Source organism: Gasterosteus aculeatus, chromosome 20 (genome assembly GCF_964276395.1).
Source record: "Gasterosteus aculeatus chromosome 20, fGasAcu3.hap1.1, whole genome shotgun sequence".
Taxonomy (NCBI): Eukaryota; Metazoa; Chordata; class Actinopteri; order Perciformes; family Gasterosteidae; genus Gasterosteus; species Gasterosteus aculeatus.
Window position 1 is genome coordinate 3,806,506 of NC_135707.1, and position 21,905 is coordinate 3,828,410.

At 43.9% G+C, this 21,905-nt stretch overlaps 2 protein-coding genes across 3 annotated transcripts; both read right to left on the reverse strand.

The window, feature by feature from the left end:
• Positions 1-748: 748 nt before the first annotated feature.
• Positions 749-6,916, reverse strand: ctss2.1 (cathepsin S, ortholog2, tandem duplicate 1). 2 transcript variants are annotated; one of them, XM_040165045.2, is made up of 8 exons: positions 6,585-6,916; positions 5,334-5,458; positions 5,076-5,198; positions 4,115-4,267; positions 2,924-3,148; positions 2,113-2,278; positions 1,904-2,006; positions 749-1,278 (listed from the first exon to the last, which is right to left on the reverse strand). In XM_040165045.2, exons 1-8 carry the CDS (start codon positions 6,601-6,603, stop codon positions 1,179-1,181), a joined length of 1,014 nt encoding a protein of 337 aa, XP_040020979.2. In that variant the 5' UTR covers positions 6,604-6,916; the 3' UTR covers positions 749-1,178. The 2 variants fall into 2 exon arrangements, with proteins under 2 accessions (XP_040020979.2, XP_077950661.1); XM_078094535.1 differs by lacking the exon at positions 6,585-6,916 and adding an exon at positions 5,903-6,075.
• Positions 6,917-7,561: 645 nt separating this feature from the next.
• On the reverse strand, positions 7,562-18,098 carry ctsk (cathepsin K). The gene is made up of 8 exons (XM_040165046.2): positions 17,794-18,098; positions 16,967-17,090; positions 14,626-14,748; positions 12,953-13,102; positions 10,586-10,804; positions 9,063-9,228; positions 8,389-8,497; positions 7,562-8,263 (listed from the first exon to the last, which is right to left on the reverse strand). The coding sequence occupies exons 2-8, from the start codon at positions 17,087-17,089 to the stop codon at positions 8,164-8,166; spliced, it is 990 nt and encodes a 329-aa protein (XP_040020980.1). The 5' UTR covers position 17,090; positions 17,794-18,098; the 3' UTR covers positions 7,562-8,163.
• Between the last annotated feature and the right edge of the window lie 3,807 nt (positions 18,099-21,905).

Genomic DNA, 21,905 nt, shown 5'->3' on the forward strand with positions numbered 1-21,905 from the left:
GGCCGTCTTTGCAGTCACAAACTGTACTCTTAACTTCCATTATGTTCATACAAATGCAAGAAATCCCCTTAATAAACCCAGTTAGTGATGTTACACTTGATCCCATTACAAATGCGCAGTAGTATTTAATATCTGCTGCTCTCTACAATGTAATGTTAACACGCTGGTGCTGTTTTACAATACTTTTCTGATTTATGGAATGATGTTACTGTTCGAAATCATGTTATTTTATTTCTTATTTCTTCCGTTAGCACAGCATAAGGACGGTAAACAGCTTTAGGTGTGTGTTAAACGGATGAGGCATGCAGTGAGCTTTAGATTAGCTCCTCTAGCTAGCAGCTGGCTGTAGGTGCTTGTTTAATGAGAGAAAAAATGATATAATATATGCTGGTTAGTGTCGGAAACATTGACTTAATACGGGAGGTGGATGCCTTGTGGACTACGGTTTTCGGGGATTTAATTCGTCAATGTGGCCGTCGCCATCTTGGGGTTTCTTTTGCAATCAGAACTGACACAAGAGCAAAGCACGACGGAGCGCTGAAGAACAAAACGTCGCAGTTGACTTTCAGGAACCGAAAACTCGCAATGTTCATGTTGCAAGACGCAAGCGTGCACGCCTCCAGACCAGACTTCTCCAAGGCAGCGAGCTACTTCCAGTAAGCCCCGCCCACCAGCCAACCCTTCAAACTGAATGAATAGCATTTCCTTTTACAACTGGAGTTTTGAAAAAGTACCAAAAAGGTGGAGATTAAAGTGTATAAATGTCCCTTTATTAAAGATTCAAAACAAACACATACATCAAGACGGTTGCAAAGAAACATTACAGGTCATTTGGCTGATGCTTTTATCCAAAGTGACTTACATTGCAAATTTAACACATGGTTTTTGCATTTTGCCCAGAGAGCAATTCGGGGTTAGGTGTCTCGCTCAGGGACACAGGGGAGCGAGGGTTCAAACCACCAACCTTGCGCTTCCCGGCGCACCCTCTCTACTTCCTGCGCCACCAATAACTAAGATTTACAGATTTACCATATTCGGCTTTTCGTCTTAAAAAAAAGGTGCATTAAAAAGAGTTTTGAAAACAAAACGTAGATGATTTAAAAATGATTTAATCAATGTGGAGTCAACGTGTAAATGTACTGTATTCATGGAAGAGAGTAGATGGAGCTCGGTTCCGTCTACATGGTGGGGTAGCAGCCCCACAGAGCGATGCCACACTGGTTCTTCTTGTTGCGGGCCATCCGGATGTAGCCCCCATCTCCAAATCGGTCTCCCCAGCTGGATTAAAAGAGCACACACACATACAAGTGTGAATCGGTGATGAGCCACTCCCGTGCGTCATTAGCACCTCATGCTAATAGCTTAGCATTCACTATTTTCAGTGTTATATTTAGCATTAGCTTGACAATTAGCATTGTATGATTTGAGGCTGATCGCAAGCTAAAAAACGCAGTAAAGTTTTATTGGTAAAATAAAATTTGATATTATTTTAAAAAAGCGTAATTCTGCTAAATAGTTCCCTTTAGCAAGAGATGGGACAGTTATAAAAACAATCCACTCTTTTTGAAAATATAATAATGTCACTTAATCTTTGAATTAAAGGACAAATCTCCCCGTTTGAACACCTGCACCAAAAACGAGAAAATGATTCATGTGCGATACATAGAAACTTCCTTCTTGTCGATTAAGAGCAAAGCGTTTAGATTCCGACTGACCTCGCAGTCTGCGCTGATGTTGCCTGAGAGGAAGATGTTTATGGGGCTTTCAGGTCAACCACTAAGGTTGTGTCAGCAAAACGGCCAAACCTGCTGTGCTGTGTTAATGCTCAGGAACTTCCAGTCCCCCCCTCAGCACGCAGGGAACCAGTTCGGGGGGAGGGTGGTGGGAGGGGGGGTGGTCCTACCTGTTCTTCACCAGCCAGAAGTCCTCTCCGTTCAGCGCGCCGTAGCCCACGGCCAACACGCCGTGGTTCACCTTCTGGGTGCAGCTGGCGTCATCGTACACTCCTGAATCATTTTTTACATTCATTATAATTCAGGAACATTCCTCATGTATTTTGAAATATATTAAGTCAAAGTCACGCGAGTAGAGAGCGGGGGATGTGTGACGTACCGCTCTTGTAGAAGGCGAATCGGGGCCGCGTGGCGTCAATCGCCACTGAAATGGGTCCGATGGTGGCGAGCGCCTCCTTCAGGGCCCCCTCGTCTCCTTCCGGCAGGAAGTTGTGCCCGGAGCAGTTGGCGGCGCGGTGCGCGGCGTCGTAGCTGCACTGCTGCAACTGGAGCGAGAGGACGAACCGGAGTTAAAACAAAACTGGTGGGAAAGACTCCCGGCGGCCTGAAACGACGACGTTGGTCTTTAGCTCAATTTTCTCGGCAATTCGTTTTTTTTACGTTGTCCAGCGTCCAAAAGGCAGAACATTGACAGGATATTTCACATGACACAGACAAATTTGACGTATTTTTGGGGTGAACTGGAGCCGGAAACACAACCACCCCCCTCCCACACAAACAGCCACACCAGATGAAGACTGGAGGACAACCTCCATTAAAAAGAGGACACCAAGCCCGTCTCTCTGTCCTTGACTTCCCGATATATTTTTGGGCCCTGATGAGAGACAACAGTCAAACAACTAAAGATGGGAAACTGATGCTGGAGAATTTACTTTTCCTGCGTATCCATGTTCTTCCCTCTTGTTACACGGGGCGGCGTTATAGTTCCCTGTGATTTAACAGTGTGTCACACGGGTGATAAACGCCACGTCCTGGATTATTAAATTGGATTTATAGCTGCATACAAAGTGTGTATATTTGAGCTGACCTTTTGTTTCCAATTTTTATTTTTATTCCTTTTATCCCACATTGGGTTTTTCCCGAATCCCCTCGATGAGTCTTTGGGCGGCCGGATTAAAGCAGTTACTCACCTGTCCCTTGTACGGGTACGACGCGTCCGAGTCGATGCCCTGGTTGTCGTGGACGTACTCGAAGGCTTTGTCCATGAAGCCGCCGTTGCAGCCGTGGTTTCCGTACTTTCCGGAACAGTCCACCAGGTTTTGGGGGCTGAGGTCCACCAGCTTCCCGGTCTTCTTGGCCAACTGGCCCTCCAGGGCCCCGACGGCACTGAAGGCCCAGCAGGAGCCGCAAGGACCCTGGATTCAAAGGAGGGCGGGTTACTGTGGTGCTGTTCACACGCTGACATTTCATTTCCTTCTCTATTATTGCACAAGTTACAGCTGAAACGCTTCACATTTCCATGTTTGGCAACACAACACCAGTTTGTAAAAGACGCAGCCAGCAGAGTTTAAGAGGTTAAAGAACCGACTCTGAGAAATGTCCTGTTGATTTATTATATTTTACATGTTGCACAAACAGGATGAATTGCAAAATGAATACTTCAGTACTTCATTGTAATTCAACTTTTTTTTAAATACCTCACTTCTCTTATTTTTGACGTTTCACATCAGGATCTGAAGTTACTAATTGACACTAAAGCTTTAATAAAGCTTTGTGAAATAACAATTGGCCTCATCACGTAAGTGTTATTCATATACTTGAGTTATAAGTAGATAAATAAAAAGTATTATACCTTTAGTGGTTCTTAAATCCTACTTTTGGCAGATTACACACAATTACTGATCAGATTAAATATCATTAAAAACTGAAAAGAATTTCAAAATACATTTGAAATGTCCCCCCCAAAAAAAAAAAGAATTCTGAGAATACGCCTTCGCCAACTTCTAAATGTCACCCTTTTTCTTTCAAAATTAGAATACAAATGATTGAGTTCTTGTGGAAAGTCTCACAGTGACAAACAGATGCCCAAAAAGAGACGCAAAATAAGTACAAAGACACACATGACCCAAAAGAGACACAAAATAACAACAAAATAAGTTAAATAGCCGTGTCAGCAGTGCACATGGCTGCACGTTGAAGTGGACTTTGTGGTGATAATTCACGTCTGTGACGTCACCGTCTTCTGCGCCTCCATGAAGCCAAAGTGGCGAAAGAACCTTTACAAAGGTGGAGGCCCTCGCGCGACGAATCAACACAATCAGCCTCGGTTTTAAGCAACGGCGCCGGCAAAGGTCCTCGATGGGAATCCGGCTTTTCTGTACCTGCATCTTGACGCTGGTGACGCAGCCCTTCTGTCTCCAGTCCAGCGCCTCGGGTACGGCGGCGCCGGACGCCCCAGCGAAGGCGGATGGTGCCCTCTGGATGTCGGTGGGGGGACTGAGTGTTGCGTAAGACTGCAGGACCTCCTCTGGCGTCTGTGAGGACGGAGGTAAGAGCAGCGCTGGGATCAGTTCATGAAAAGATTTTTTATCCAGATTGGACAGAAATTCATCATCTAACGGCATGATTATTATACTATTTAAATCTCCATGCTTGGCGTTTTTGTTATAATTATTATATGTGGCGTTATAATGATACCTATGCTTAATATTATTAGATACCAATATTACTAGAACCTATAATAACCGTAATAATAATCTAATAGTTATTATTAGTAGTGGATTTATCATTATTGTCAGTTAGGGTTATAATATCCGAATTTTGAGTTAAGGACTTTGAAGATGCTTCCAAAGTTTCATTTGAAACATTCATGACTTTATATTTACGTGAATTGTCTTGTGAGTTTATGATTTCAAATCTGAAAAAGTTTTTTCTTGCAATATGACCCCTATTTATTTATTAATTTCATCAACAACCAACAATGATCCTAATACTTACTTCAAGTTTGTGCTTATTTATTAGCTGACTCAGAGCCTTTGGGCCCTACTGGGGGCCCAGTGGTCTGGTATTCATATGCATATAGAGCAGCAGCATATTTACTTTCAAACATAAAAATATATTCAGAACTACACTTCACTATAACGATTAAGTTTTATGATTGGAAGTCCAAACTAGTCACACCGTATCTCTGTCTGACCTTCCGCTAAACGCTGCATGAATAATAAATGTACTCGTTAATCATAAACCGATAAAAACAGTCATAAACCCCCCCCCCCCCCCCCCCCCCCTCCGCCCCCCCCCCCCCTGCCTGCAGGATGAAACAGGAGAGCGAGAGTGTCTCACCAGGTCGCCCATGAAGTTCATGCTCAGGTCGTAGGTGTGGAGCCCCATGGAGGCCTCCAGGTTGTGCAGGCTAATGAGCCTCAGGTTCCTCTCCCACAATTCCCTGCGGCGCACGTCCTCCCCCTCAACACAAGAGCGCGGGTGCAAGGGGTCAAATATCGTTAACCATACGTCTCACGTATGGATTTGCGGCTCTAAATAGATTCAGATCCCCCCCCCCCTCCGCCCCACTCCCACTTTTTTATTTTAACTGCTCACCTGGTTTTGGTACTTTTTCTCGTGCGTCTTCTTCCACAGCTCCCAGTGGACGTCCAGCTGGCTGTCGAACATGGCCGCCGCCCCGACGCACAGCGAGACGAGCAGCAGGCTCCCCAATATCAGGCCTGTCAAACGCACACACACACAGGGGGCCGCGTGAGAGGTCGCGTGAGGGGGGGGTCACATGACGTCTAACCTGCGTGCAGTAGAGAAGAACCGAACCTCCGGGCAGCGGTCGCGCTGAAACGCAGTCATGAAAACCACACACGAACGTGTCGGAGGACGCGATGCTCTCGAGAGTTTCCATTGAACGCAAAGGTCATAAGATGGAAACTACGAACTGTGCTTGAAGGCCGTCTCTAAAGTCTTTTTTGTTTTTACTGAATGACATCAGAATATATTTTTTGTATCCCTCCTCAACTCCTGCCATACAAGCATGTGAGTAAAAAGACAAAGGCCACGTCTTTGGTAGTAACACGGTGTATGAACATAGCGTTGCATGTGGCCGTTGATCCGGCGGTCGGGTGAGTCTGTGGTTAGTCTGCAGCGTATGTATTTTGATCACCCACGCGTCACATGATTCCTCCCTGAGACTGTGCGAGCGCTCGAGATGGGCTTCTGATGCGGCGGGGACGAGCATCACTTCCTTCAAACTGAGACGCTACGGACGTTTACATAAATCCCAGAGTGAGGCAACCACCAGAAGACCAGAACCGAAACCACGTGAACAAGCAGGAAATCTGAGCAAAGGAAAGAGAATCAGCAATTAATAATTACAGGTTAGGTTCAAGTTTACCGGAAGTGCTGCAGGATGATTGACAACTAAAAAGGTTCAAGATGCCTGTAGAGTCACCTGTTGGAGACCGACTCGATAACACAGCTCACATGTGACAAAAACACAGAATGAAGCCAAATCTAAGCCTTAAAAGTCCCGAACAATCACCACAATCACTTTTATTGCCCTCAGAACGCGTTTTAGAGACAACGATGTGCGCTTTCCTGCTGAAGGAGGAACCGGAGGGTAAATGTACAACACATGTTTAAAGTCCTTATAAACCCGCAGTATAACAACGTTATGGCGGATATTACTTCCCTCCAACTTTGATCAACACACGAAGAAAGAAACTCACGTAGCCCCACAGAGACGAAAGTAAAAGCAAATCAGAGGCAGAGATTTGTTTTATTAGCGGATTAACTTACTTAAATACAAAAGACAGAAAATAGTCTTGATATAAAAGTGTTTTAACTTGCCTTGAACGGTCGCCGTCATCGCTGCTTCTCCGCTTTAAACAACCTGCCGTGTTTTCCTGCTCGCTATTTATGAGGAAACGCGTCACGTGACCGGCGGCCGCTCTTCCTCCTCGCGAACAGAAAGCGACGATTTCAACCCGAAGCCTCTGAAGAGAAAGTGAACCAGACACCGAGGAGATAAACTTACAACGATGCACCTCTGATGCCACAGAATTAAACTAGAGAATAACGCTGAATTGCAAACTAAGGGGGGGGTCGTTGTCTCATTTAGTGTCAAAACACATAACAAAAAATGTATATATATATACACACATATACTAAAAGTCTGCACTAGCGACTCCCAGAGGCTGTGATGGGAATTACAGCTCATCATGCAAATATATCGGATGGAACAAATACAAGATTTAACAGGGTTAAATGTTCAATCAAATTGCTTAAAATCCGCAATTAATGTTAATAAAATAAAATGATCAAATGTCGTGTGTGCCAAATAGCTATTCGGCCTGAGGGATGGACAAAATGGAGATTCCTGCGTTTGTGCAAATGAATATGTATAAATGGTATTTCTAAGGTATTTGCTTCTGTAAATAAAAAGAGTCTAAACATTAGAATTCTGCGTTGAGATGTAGTCTGTTGCGCTTCTGGAGTGCAGATCCAGAGGTAGTTTTGACCTCATGAAAGGTCAACACGCTGGCAGTCTGCCAGATGTTTGTCGAGATATCCCACTTTATACGGTTTGATTTGATAATCACACCAAGTTTTAATATTTTGGTTACAATGCATGTTTTCTAATATAATTTGCAACCGTTTGAATAGTTTTTTGAGGACATTTTTACACTTTAAATTTTTAATATTTATATCTTCTAAAGTATGTTCGGAATATTAATTTATTTTAGTCATCATTTTCTTTATGTTATTTACTCAACTAGACACCAGCTCCTTCTCTGCATACAACAAATTATGAGGAATTCAGAAGATGCGTTTAACTTCAAAAAGGAACCTTTATTCATAGAAAACTACAATTTACAGTTTCATCATCAGAAACATGCTGAACAGAAAAAGTCGACATGATCAAGAATAAAAATGTAAAACGTTTAAATAACTCACAGCGTGGAAAGAAAGAGCTCCCATTGCCCAGCAATGTTTCCCATCACAGTGAATTAAAACTCTTAAACTCTGCTTCCCACATAAACTGTAATTGACCAACTCCGAGCCAGTTAGTTTAGTTTAATTTTTATACTTTGGCACCAAAGCAACCAGTGTTCTGGTTTAACACCCTGTCCTGGAGGTACGGCGGGTGTTCGTGGAGCAGACCAGGGTGGAGGTCTGCACTGGGGTTCAAAGTGCTTACAATAACTCATCGCACGCCGCAAAGGACTTTGGAATCCAAGACTTCACGCTTTGCACTTAATGCATGATAATGATTCAAAAGTAAAAAGAAACTCAGATTTAAAAACCGGCGGGACCAAATAAAACCTTTGGCTACTGTTTCTACGGGCTTGGTGTGTTGAACTTATGTAGTTGTGCGTTCCTGTGTGTAGTAGTCTCAGCAAAGCCCCCCATCCTTCTGTCGTCCTCTTCACACAATGGGGTAGCTGGCCAGGTTGGCGATGCCGCACAGGTTGCCGCGGTTACGTGCCATCATGACGTAGCCCTTCTGTCCCCAGGCTTTGCCCCAGCTGTCAAAACAAGAGAGAGATGGAGAGAGAGAGAGACGCATCAGAGCCTCCACCCGACGCCCCTCAAGTGGTGATGATGATGATGATGATGATGATGATGATGATGATGATGTTGTTTCCCTCACCTGTTCTTGACGATCCAGAATTTCTTCCCCTTGGCGGTCACTCCGAAGCCCACGGCCAGCACGGCGTGATTGATGTCGTCCTTGTTGCAGTTGCTGTCGTAGTAGATACCTGCACGCAAGATGGCGAAGAGGACGAGTGAGCGAGGAGAGATCCTGAGCTGCAATTACGATTCAAGAGCAGTCTTGGAAGTCTATAGCGAGGTATTCTTTCAATGCAGCCGCCCATTTCCCTTCTGGTTCAGCTGACTACAATCATTCATCAAAAAGTGCTGTGAGCTGCATGAAATCAGAGCACAGCTGCATTTGTCATTTTGTCAATTTCAACATTGCCTGAGGAATTGTTGGCACACTTCTTGTGAACGCGGTATTATCATCATGTGAGTTCCAGAAAGGTTCTTCAAAAAGGAAGTATTGCGAAAAGTATTAAGTGTTTAATACACATTCACTTTCGTAACATGTGAGAAAACACCCAAGTTCACACGTCTGTCTTCTACCTTTCCTCGTTCAGAGAGCCCAAGGTGTACATTTAATAACATCATTTAATTTAGAAAGATCTACCTTCATGTCAGTACATATGGATACGTATTAGTTGAGCCTCCTGGACATCTCTTTTCGTCTCCACTACCTGATACCACAAGATGAAGCAGAGGATTCCCCGTGAGCTCCTCACTGACCTCTCTGGTAGAACTGGAAGGTGCCGAGTCCGGCGTCGATGCCCACAGAGACGGGCCCCACTTTGCTCAGAGCCTGAGCCAGCTTCTGCTCGCTGCCCACCGGGATCTCCTTGAAGCCTTTGCACTGCACGGCCATGCCCGATGAGTTGTAGCGGCACGGCTGGTCCTGAGGGACAAAGGCGGGGAGGAAACATCCTGTTACCGACCTAAATAGCAACGCTTCATATGTAGGAGTGATAAAAAAAAAAAACAGACACCTGATGTGATGATGATGTTCCATCAGGAAGATTCTATCTAATCATTTGAAACCATTCAAAGCGAAACATTGAATAACTCGATAACAACAATTGTCAGTTGTCGTGTGACACATGCACAGCTGACGTGGCTTCGCGTGCCTGATCACGGCCTCGTGAGCGTCAGTGGTGTCCCAACAATGGGCAGCATGCAAATTCTTTACGAGAAGTCGTACTTCCTCCTCCGTCCAAAAGTTCATCTAAGAGGAATCGGTCGTTGGTCTTTAGGACGGTGTGAGTTTCTGCAAAATATTTTCTGAGAAGCAACATCCCCTCATTCAAATATCGCTGCTGATTTAAAGGTCAAAGTGGAATAAAGGGTTGATTTTGCTTTTATTGACACCAGATTGGGTGGAGTGTGACAACCTCAAAGAGCAGAACATCGCTTTGTGCCTTTAGCGCGTGCGTTGTGGTAAACCAGCGGTTTCTGCAAAACGTGCAAGCTGTTCAAGTTAGTTTTTTTTGCTGTTGAGAGTGTATTGTTGTTAGTGAACATCCAAAATGCCTTTTCATCAATATTGTTTTCGGCACATATTTGTGTTAAATCATTTTGTGTCTAATATTGTAAAATTTGAACACTATGCTTTTATGTTCAATATGAAGGTAGCTAGCGACCACTTAGCTTAGCTTAGCATAAAGACTGGAAACAGGTGGGAACAGCTAGCCGGTCTCTGTCCGTATTCCTTTGTACACTTCAGATCTAGTATTTATTTAAAAAAAAACAGATATTTTGAGCTTTAGAGGTGTTGGCTGCTGAGGCTATAAGACAGGAAACCTTTCCCTGTTTTTGCTTATCAGCATTGTACACTATTGCAAAACAAATAATACAAATAAAAGAAGTTTGTTTCTCACATGCTTGATACTGCTGGACTCTTTTTTACGTCCTGTCAAAGCATCATGGGAACTACAGTTCAAAAACTCACAGCAGGATTATCCTTCAAGTAAAAGTAAGACACATCACACATCCGACCAGATGAAGCTTTTCAGTGCGGCACAGGTGTCTCAACTCGTGTGCGCTGAGGCCAAAGCGCGTGAGAGTGCGAACAGCCTGCGACTGGTTCTACTCGTGTGTTGTGGTCTCGGAACAGGATGTCACACAATAATCACACGTAACACATTACAGGGAAGAGAAATGTGGTCGACCACGTGATCGTTTGTCACACTTTCACAAACCGAGGGGAGTATCGTTACAAACATGTGCACGTGTGCGGCCTTCAGGGCTCTCCTTACCTCGCCGACGTACGGGTAGGCCGCCTCCGAGTCGATGCCGCCGTTGTCCTGGACGTACTTGAAGGCGGTGGTCATGTACCCTCCTCCGCAGCCGCTGTTCTCCGTGACGCAGTCCACCAGGTTCTGAGGACTGAGGTCCACCAGCTTCCCCGTAGCCTTGGCCAACTGGCCCTCGAGGGCCCCGGCGGAGCTGAAGGCCCAGCAGGAGCCACAGGAGCCCTGTCAGGAGGGCAGGAGAGCGAGGTGGTTTTAGTGTGATGATCCGACATGCAAACAGGTCCCTGTTAGAGGCTTTATTACAGCGAGGGGTGAGAAGAAATGTGCACATTCAAACAAACCAGATATCAAACCGGGAGTCAGTTGTCACGCTTCCCCAAGGAAGAAAGCTGCAGACGAGTTAGTTACGCAAAGAGGGAAGTCAGACTGCTGCGTCATTCAAGGGAAATAGCAAGCGGCTCAATAATTCCTGTTCTGCGATTCGAAAGCCGTCCACCAGAGGGCGACGACGTCCTAATTCCTAAAACAATCTGACTTTCATATCTTTGAAATATTTTGCATTGTTGTCTGTTTTTATTCTGCACACCGTTTGATATCATCAAATGTGTATAATACGATCTTTAAGGTAAATGTAATTGGGAATCAAGTATAAATAAAAGAACGCTTTAACTAAAGATGTCATCTTCTTTCTGTTCTTGTTTAGGCTAAAACAAAGTCCTGGACAAGTGAAGCTTAATTTGGGGTAAATAAATATACAACAAATTAAGTAGGTATTTGTGGGAAAAAATTGGCAAAATTTCACAAGTCAATAAAACAAAAATAAACTATAAACTAAAACAGCATTAATTAAGCAATCAATTCAGAAAACTGTGTAAATATGTAACATCACTCATTGGATAACGTCCCATCGTTCTGCTGCTACCTGCCTTCTCGTTCAAATATGTTGAACATATTTCAGAGCATCTACTTCCTGATCCGCACAAGCGTTGCTTACATAAATACAGCCGTCTTAGCCGCTCGAAATGATTAATTACATGTAATAACCAAACCGGTTCTTGTGTTTCCAACGTCCATTAAAAGTGAGAACAGATTGTGTTTCACTCTCTGGAGCATGAATTGAACAAGGTACAATATTTCCACATACTCTGAATTGTGAATCTATGCTGCTGCATTTATTCATTCACGCCAGTTACGATGTTACTTTATCATTAAACACAAGTACCTTTTTTTTAACATTAACAAAGTAGTCATTTCATTTTGTATAGCCCATAATCGCAAATTACAAATTTGCCTCAGAGGGCTTTACAGTCTGTACACATACCAAAGCATCCCTTAGTTTGCAGCAACGCACACTAACAACCTCTTATTCCTGCCGATGGGTTTCTTTGAATGTTTTACGTTATAACGGCCACGAGACATTTTCCTCAGCTTTTCTCAAATGTATTAACCAAAATAACTTGTACATTCAAATAGCTTATTTCAGTTAATGAGAAAACTATGAATATTACAGGTATACAAATACAAATACTTCATGAACTGCAACATGAATTGTTCAGTGCAGTCTCGTGTCCTTCAGTGCTCACTGAAGTGAAACTATTGATCTTGTGATATCATCTCTTGATCATGTTGGAATTTTTTGTGACACAATCTCTGTCCTGACTAGCATCAACTGACTAGCCTGATTAGCATCAACTGACTAGCATCAACTGACTAGCCTGATTAGGATCAATTGACTAGCCTTATTAGCATCAACTGACTAGCCTGATTAGCATCAACTGACTAGCATCAACTGACTAGCCTGATTAGGATCAATTGACTAGCCTTATTAGCATCAACTGACTAGCCTGATTAGCATCAACTGACTAGCCTTATTAGCATCAACTGACTGGCATCACCTGACTAGCATCACCTGACTAGCATCCTGACTAGCATAAACCGACCAGCACTGACTAGCCTGAGTAGCATCAACTGACTAGCATCAACTTAATTTCAAAACAGCGGAACAGCCCTTTGGGCTCAGTGGGTGGAGCTTGTGTCCGCATTTAGTGGCGTTTGTACCCAAATGGGGTAGCTGACAAGACCTGTTTAAAATGTATTAGCCACAAATCTTAATCTTAAATCAGTAATGCGAAAGCTTCTGGAAGCTGCTTTGCATTTGTCTCGAAGGTGGAGGCATCGAGCAGACGGACCTTCACCGAACCAAACTGTTTTTTCTTCACCCATGAGCTCTCTCTCTCTTTTTATTTGACAAGAACGAATTTAAGATGATGACAATAACTACAAATGAAAAACAAATCCTGACCCTAAAGTATTGTTTTATTGCGTTTATGTGCATGTGATGACCGAGACGTGTGCTGGGTGACCTCTGACCTGGTTTTTCACCGGAGTCACCATGCCCTTCTTGCGGTAGTCGATGGATTTGGGCAGCGCGGACACACCGTCGTCCAGATCCATGGGGAAGCGGCGCTCGCTGTCCGGCACCAGCAGGCCGGTCATCTTCTCGGTCACTTCCTCCGAAGTCTACGTGAGCGGAGACACAGTCAAAGCTTTACGGCGTCTGGGTTTTAGGAAAGTCTCCCACGCTCTCGTTCAGAAAAGAGAGGTTCACGAGGAAATTAGTAGATAAAATGCACGGAAGAGGAGAGATCCGGAGCTGCAATTATGATTCAAGAGCAGTCTTGAAAGTCTATAGTGAGGTATTCTTTCTATTCAGGCGTCCATTTCCCTTCTGGTTCAGCTGACTACAATCATTCATCAAAAAGTGCTGTGAGCTGCATGAAATCAGAGCACAGCTGCATTTGTCATTGACTTTCAACATCCCTGAGGAATTGTTGACACACTTCTTGTGAACGCGGTATTATCATCATGTGAGTTCCAGAAAGGTCCTTCGAAAAGGAAGTAATGCGAAAAGTATTAAGCGTCTAATACACATTCACTTTCGTAACATGTCAGAAAACACCCACGTTCACACGTCTGTCTTTTTTTTTTACTGCTGTCTTCTACCTTTCCTCTTTCAGAGAGCCCAATGTGCACATTTAATAACATCATTTAATTTAGAAAGGTCTGCCTTCACGAGGAAATTCTTGATAGAAAGAAAGGTGAAGGTTACAGGTCGGCCCACCGCTCAAAGGTCAAAAAGTCACAAAATGCAAAAGAGTAGGTTAAAAGCAGAAATAAAGGAACTTGTTGTTATTTATATGAAGAAATCATTTACATAATATCCTCTTAGTTATTATTATCATCAGAATTCCTCTGTGCTTTAATCAGAATGCAAGCCAAGAGATCACCAGCAGAAGAAGAACACACACCATCTGGTCCTTTTTCTGTCGTTGCACACTACAAGTACGAGACGAAAGTGGAAAAGCATCTTTTATCTTCCCGCCACCTGTTTCTACAAAAGCATTTACATGTTCTTCTCACCATTAAATGAGGCTGTGTGTTTTTTTTACGCATATTGCTTTCTACCCGTGTGCGAGTCACGACCCGCTGTGACACACGTACACGTCAGTGCCTGCAGCTGATCCAAGGACACAAACCCACTTAGTGTTAATTCGCCAAAAAACTTTGCTCAAAACAATTGTTTGTATCAATACATCCTGAGGGATGACAGATGGTATTTCTTTACTTCATTTACCTGAGACGGCCTCCTGGTGTTTGCACCACAGCAGCTGTGCTGAGCCAGTGATAATATTGTAACTGCAACGTGATTAAACCAAAACTGTGTCCTTAAATTTTGTGGAAAGAAGCAAGACAAATGTTTCTGTCGGTAGCATTTAGCTGTCAGTTAATGTTCATGTTCTCTGTAGACGGTAAATTAGATTGGGGTTTTTCACGTGGATGACATGAGAAGGTGAGTGGGAGGAGCCGGAAATAGACTTCTGAGAGGATAAATGCGAAAAACCACATTGGGGATTCAAAGAACAGAACGGAAGACAGAAAAGGAGCAAGCCATCCGTCTGTCGTCTTCCCCCTTTTGGCACCCAGTAGCAAGAGGCAAATAGCAGAAACGTGGCCTCCAGCACGCGGGAGAGCCTCAGACTCACCATGTCGCCCAGGTGGTTCATGCCCAGCGAGTAGGAGTGGATGCCCAGCGCCGCCTCCTGGTTGTGAGCTTCGATCATGAGCATGTTCTTCTCCCAGATGGCCCTGCGAATGCCCTCTTCATCCTGAGACAAGCAAACGAGACAATGCAATAAAAGTCTGCATTTCTTGTAGAGATAAAAGCTTTAGAGCACCAAGTATTTTCAACACATGCAGAGATTCTTTATCCGGATGTTTTGATTTCCTTCCTCTCTTTCTGTTTTAAGACCTGACGGCTCGGGGAAATTAATCTGGGCAAATAAAAGTTTAATAAGCAAACAAAGGAGGCTTGCCTGTGTTGCAGCGGCATTACGTTAATGAGGTCATTTTAACCAGCACACGTTCACACAGCGATCTCTCCCTCCAACTTAGGCAGCATTATAACTGCAGGACGTGTTGCTGTATCCATTATTTGTGTGTCTTTTATGTGCTGAAGAGACTGTTTGGGACTGAGATACAGAGGATTGTTTGGTCGGTGACCTAAAAAACATCCTTGTATTGGTGGTCTTGACAACCATTAGCATAACTATAATGATTATTTTTATCTTGATCCATTTCAGTAATGGAAAATGCAAATGATGCACGGAGACTTTGGTTCTATTTTAGTGCTGTCAGTTCAAGGAGGGGTTGAATGAGAGGAACCGTTGAAGAAATACTGATAGAAATCACAGCGAGAGAGACAGAGAGAACAATACAGCACACAATGACCACATTAACACACGCATTCTAATAAATGCAAGCATGTGAACAGAGATAGGGATGTAAACAATACAAGAAGCACACAAACTGTACATGAACCCAGGCACAAGCAGCACTGTAGATTAAATCCACACGCTCCACAGCTGTGGAGGGGTGACCTCTAGCCAGAGGTGAAGAGGCAGATGTGAGACGTGAGTCGGTGGTCGGCGTGGATTTAACGCCAACTAAGCCAAGTTTTGTCTATATATAATATAATATAATGTCTATATATACATATATATATGTCTTATATATAAGTATGTCTGGGAATGTTAATATATTGAGTCTCCTCACTGAATATAAAAATGACAGTTAACATCAAGTGAAAACTAATTTCTGTATGGAAGAATACGGTTAATAATCCTGATTAGAATCTTTGTTTGCTTGTTTAAACCTAATCAGAATCCACTCAAACTACAAAATGTCAGCTGGATAGAAATTGCTCAACAGCCTCGTGGAAATGAACTCGCCTGAATCACTGGTTGAGGACGAGAGAGACAAAGCGACTGTGAATGTCCTGCTTTACTTTTGCTTCTCTGGTCTCTGTCTGCATCGGCCTTTTTTTACCTCGGGCCAAAACCAGGAAGTAGAGCAACCAGTGTTTTAATCTTATTTCTTATCTTATCCTTCTTATTTCCAGTCAACATTGATTTCCCTCAGCGCAGAGCCTATTTGATTCCTTAAATGACGCTGACCTGTAGAGGAGAAGTAGCTGCAGTGTCTTGAGGACAACGTCTGCACGTCTCGTCAGCCCCGAGTCGTGTTTTAACATTGAGGAGGTTTCGCTTGAATTGTTTGAAATTAATGACGTGGCATCGTCACCAAACTCAAACCAGACTGAGTACCAAGAGAGCTGCTTTCTGCTCTGATATCGCCATAGCAACTAAAACCTGAACCAACATTTGCAGGCTTATATTTAGACACGCATCCGGTTAAGATTCCAGTTGGATCATTGCATTGCATTTACTTGTTTTGTAAATCTAAATCATCAGGATGCAGAGCCTGGTTTCTGGCTTCAGACTCCTGCACTCGGTATGCTTGGCGTCTTGGCGTCTTGCACATCTGAATCACCTGTGCAAGACGCCAAGGGAAGTTATCCTGCCATCAATTGTGCAACAAAGTTATGGGAGAAACAAATTAGTAGTAGACCTCAAGCAACGACGAGCCGTCTGAATTATTTCCGGTGAAAAAATAAAGTCCCAGGGTCAAAACTAAAAGTATTTCGGTGTTGCCTCAACAGAGCTGCAGCGGTATCGTCATTGCAGGTTTTGCAACTTCATTGGGAAGTTTCTTTATCTCATTTTACGATCAGACTTTGGGCTCTTATTAAAATATGAAGAGTCAACTCTGAGGAGGCTTGCAGCATTTGTTTACGATGTTTTCACTGTTGAGTATCAAATTGTGCAACGTCTTCTTCAATGGAGAAGATCAACAGCATTGCCGTTACGGAGGGGAACCTCGGAGGAGGTGGTGGTTTAAGATGCTGTAGTTTGTTTACGATGTAAAAGCCTTTTTTTATCTGGTTTTAAGCCTCACATGCGAGCTTGCAGAAGGGCAGAGACTTACCAGGCCGTTGTATTCCTTCTGGTTGGTGATCTTCCAATCTTCCCATTGGGCGTCCAGAGAGACCTGATCCAGGTGGCTCAGGGCCGAGGCCGCCAGCAGCAACATGCACACGCACCGCAGCATTCTGGGGGAACGGCGAGGGAAAATCCTCATGTTACACGGGCAGCAAAGGTTTCGCTGTCACGCGACATTCAACTCGTGTGCCGCCAGAGACAAAGGGCGTGATGCTTCTGCTGCCGCGTTGGAGAAAACACATCCTCTCCAAAGGTCACTGGCTGACAACAGACAACTTTATTTCCCTTTTACGTTTGTTTTGGTCACAAGCTTCAACTTGAAAATGGTGAATGTTGTCCAGCAGCTTCATAGCAGACAGACAAGTAACACACAGCAGAGTACGACTCAAGTGAGCGAATCATTAGTTTCTTTGGTTTGCTTTTTCAACTCCAGCTCCTCCCTATTCCTCTTTTGTTTTTTTACATCCTGCCTCCAGTCGGCTGCGTTCCAGTAAATGCCACCAACCTGTTGGTGTTTTAACAAACCAAACCCATCTTTGTGACTGTCTTCAGTCTGGCTTCACTCTACTGGGTGATTGGACGGTACTACCATTATTTAAATGGTCGGGTTTGATGATCTATTTAAATCATTTACAGTTAATCTGGAATGACTATCATCAGAGAATCTCCCCATGAAGGTTTACTGGCCCTTTAAAAATCACTTTAAGCTGGTTTCATTTTAGTGCGAGACAACACGGATGCCTTCACACGTTAAACTTGCCCTGTTCAACAGAAGCAATGCACCAAACTCAAAGTGAAACAAGTAGAATGTACCTTGAGTCCGAAGGTCAGTTTGGTGAAGTTTTCCCGAGTGCGGCACCGTGTTCCTCTACAGCCAAACTACGTCCCTGTGTGCGTTTATATGGGCTGGATTTTGAGGAAGTGCAATGGCAGCTCCAGCTCAGGGGAGGAGTTTCTTTTCTTCTTTTTCCTTTTCCTGGCAGGGGAATTACATCTGGTTTCACTCAAATAGAAGATCCCTTCAACAGATGATGTCAGGTGTCGGATTACGCAGCGGCGTCTGAAAACTCCCAGCTGCATTCTGGGACACGGCTTGAGAAAGGAGCAAAGATGGTGTCCCGAACCACATATTTTCCCTTCTTTTGAAAACCCCAAAACATCCCTTTATTCATCAGACCATTGTGGAATGTGGACATGTGCTTAGTTCTGCGGGATTAAAACGAAATGAAAGAGAGTGAATCGACAACACAAAGTCGACTGTTTTTCAGGGTTTTTCCACAGGATAGAAGTTTTTACCATGTTGACTTGTGTCACACTGTTCCTCTACAAGAGGACACTGGGGAGGTCGTTTTAAAGCCTGCAGTTTATTTGCTAGTAGCATGACACTGTATGAAATAGTATTTCCATTTGATGCTACATAATCATTTTTCTACATCTCAGAGGGATCCACTTAAATTTTATAAGCCCAGATTTCGATACCTTCATTTTGAAAAGGCTTTTTAATTTTTAAGACAAATCCCTCTTGTATCCTTAGCTGAAACCTCCACATTGACACCAAACGGGCCCCTGAATCTTACTGAAAAACCGTGATTCACACAGAAATGCCCTTCACACGTGTTGCGTATTTAGAAAGAAGAGCAGATGTTTTGACATCAGTAATGTATAAACGACATGATCCCAAGTGCTTCTTCAAATAAACTTCCCACGATTCTTCCCATTATTTTTCTGCTGTGTCGCTTTGTTCTCGGTCCACTTCCTCAAGCCGTTAGTCAACAGTTTAACGTGTCTGCGGGTATATATGAACATGTCGTGTGACTCCTATAGTCACACAGTAGTCTAGCACACGCAGTCACTTGTCTAAATATAAGAAGGTCCCGTGTACCTCATATGTCCGATGAGACAGGGCTGCAGCAGATTGCTCATTCGTGTCGTAACGTCTGTTCGGATGGAGGGGATTCAGTTCTAGTGCTGATTATGTTTTTGCTACTAAAGCTGCTTTGATAACGAGGAGCCCTGAGGTGCTTTTTTGTGCTCATTAACAGTATGATGTGTTCTCAGTTTGGCTGACCTCATTATGTTGCTGTGTGAAGTCAGATGAACGCTGTACTTTACGGACTAATCGTCACTAGTCTGGGAGTGATGGGCTTTGGGGGGCATTGTGTCAACATTTTAGTCCAGCTTTGAGTTCCTCCGGCAGGAGTCACGTGTGCTTAAATCCACCATCTGAGTGAGAGAGCACCTGTCTGATCTCTCAATCCGCTGCAGCAAACTCAATTGTATTTTGGGTGACGAGTGATGAATGCATGACCTCGTTTGCGTGAAATACATTTTTCCCCCAAAAACATTCAGTACCCGTTTTATACGACCGTTAATCAACACACAGCCGAGAGGGTGTTTTCTTAGCAGCGGCTCCTCTGCAGCCAGTTTGGCTAACAACTATCAGCTAACAGCTAACAGATGCAGACTGCATCCGCGCATCAGCAAACTGCATAACATTTCAGGTGTCCAGTTGTGGTCGATGCTCATGGACCTCTCCGGGTTCTGCTGAACGACACCTTTTTTAATTCACATGTTGCTGTCTGGTTGTTTCGGCATCGACTCCTCAATCACCACTTTACCACCGAGGAGAACACAACTGAGTGCGTCATCGCCACCCATCCGCCACTCCCGGCCAGAGAAACCGTTTGGCTAACATCTAAGGGCTAACATCTGGCCAGATGTGGTTTGTGTGCAATCAATCAATCAATACATCGGCGCTCGCTGCACCTTTTTGGTTCAATCATTTTCCCTCCAAAATGTATACAATCTCTCGTATATGTAAAAGTGATGACACACCTAAAAAGAAAAGACCAAAAAACAACAAAAGCTCGTAAATGCCCCCAACAACTCGAATGTATGAGTCATGTAAATGCAGCGATTCATCTTTTGCGTTAGCTGCTTCAGCGCCCCTCAAGGTCATCGAGCCTCTCTGCTGCCGCGCTCCTTCTTCTTCTTCCTCGGTTAAGATCTCCGGTGTGTTAAGCGCACGACAGCCAAGCTGCTGCCGCCTCCTCATAACTCGCACTTCACCATCTGATCGATAGATCAGAGAGCATTTGAGCTCCTTTAAGACTCTTCCTCCAGGTTCCTCCATGGCCACTTTAGGTAATGAGACTCGCGGACGATAGTGTCACAATTGATCCATCATCGAGGCGCCCAGCCCCCCTCTCAGCGCCGAGGGAAGCGGTAGCAGGTCAGGACCTGCGTGTAAATGTATGGGGGGGGGGGCAGGGTGGATGATGAAGGTGGCTGCAGGCGGAGATAGATTTATAATCCAATACTCCTGACTAAGATGCTTACCGAGCGGCCAGTTTTTATCTGCACTGTTTAACATCTGTGTGGAGAATACATTTCTATGATCCAAATGCTCTGATGTGTGCAGCCGTTTGTCTACGAGCTGTGATTGATTTTCTTCTCAGAAGACCTCACCGACTGACTAGTTATTTCTCCATGATTCGGATTATGACAATTTTCTAAATTTGAATTTCAAATTCAACATTAAACTACGAGTGGCATTTTTCGATCAAGACACGTGAGCTATGCCGTCGTTATTCCGGTCCTTTGGACGAGCCCAAAAATAAATACATGGAGAAAAACACATTTTGCAAAACTTGCTAAAACAGGAGCGTAACGGGAGCAGCATGCAGTTTGAAAAGAAGGGAAATTTTATCATTTATTAGACGGAGCTGTAAGAGTTAAATAAAGGGGGTGTTTTTCGTGGGGAGTTTTAACGGAAATATTAGTGGAATATTCTGTGAGCCATGCAAACAGTTGAGGGGGGCTATTGTTTTTTCTGAATATGGGCAAAAAAACAACGTATCGTGGCCATGTAAAGCACGTGCACACTGAGAGGAAATCTGAGCCTAATTCCCCGCTCCCTCGCCTCTGTGAGGCCGCATCTGTTTCCTATTTGGACGAACCTCGACCACGAACTTGGAAACAGCTCAGCTCCCAGGATCCTCTTCTCCCGTCATGTGATCAACCCGCTGACTCAGCCCATCACGGGACGCATTGCTATCACACAACCAAGTTGGTCCTGTAATAGCAAGAAGTAATCTTGCATCACTGCCGAAAAAAAACACGACATCCCATTTTCTATATGCAGCCCGATCCACTACAGTCCCTCTGGTACAGATTACGCAACAAGAAGGCTGATGACATGAATTATGTTTGAGCATTAAAAAACATCATTCAGTTTCTTCTCGCCTGCCAAGCTACTGAGAGGCTCAATCCTGATCTGAACTGTGTGCACGTTTGACTGACCAGTTTAGGGATTAAAGCCTGCAGACACCAGAGAGGTTTTACGGGCTCGTTTTGATTCCGACAGATTAGACCGTTTTGTCTTTTTCATTCGGAGCTCAGATCTTTTCTCGAGGGTAAATTAGGAAGGTTTTTCTGTTTTTTGGCCTTGAATTTAATGAATCAATACTGCCCACTCGTGGAGAAAATAAGCCCAACCTGTTGCTTTAAATCAATTGGTCATCAAAGTAATTGCCATGCTGCCAGTGAAATTTAAAAGCAGAGAAATTGACGCAGAGGCGCCCAACCAAGTGTCAATGCGCTGGGATGAGAACGTGTTGTTTAACATGTTAAACTATCGACATAATTTGTGAGCTTTGGAGGTGCTGATTTTTGTACAATGTCAACCTTCCAGTCATCGTGCTAAGACAAGCTAATTGACCATTTAACATACATAACATATTCGACAAATTGGAGAGGCAAACTGATCATTTAACTCCTTCCAAGGAGGCAAATATTTTTCCCAAAATGCAGATTCTTCAGCAGAAAATTACAAAAATGCTCATATTTTCTTTGAAAAATGTCTAGCATTGACAAAATAGTGTAAATGAAGCCAATATATGTTTGCTGTGCTCCATTGATTGATG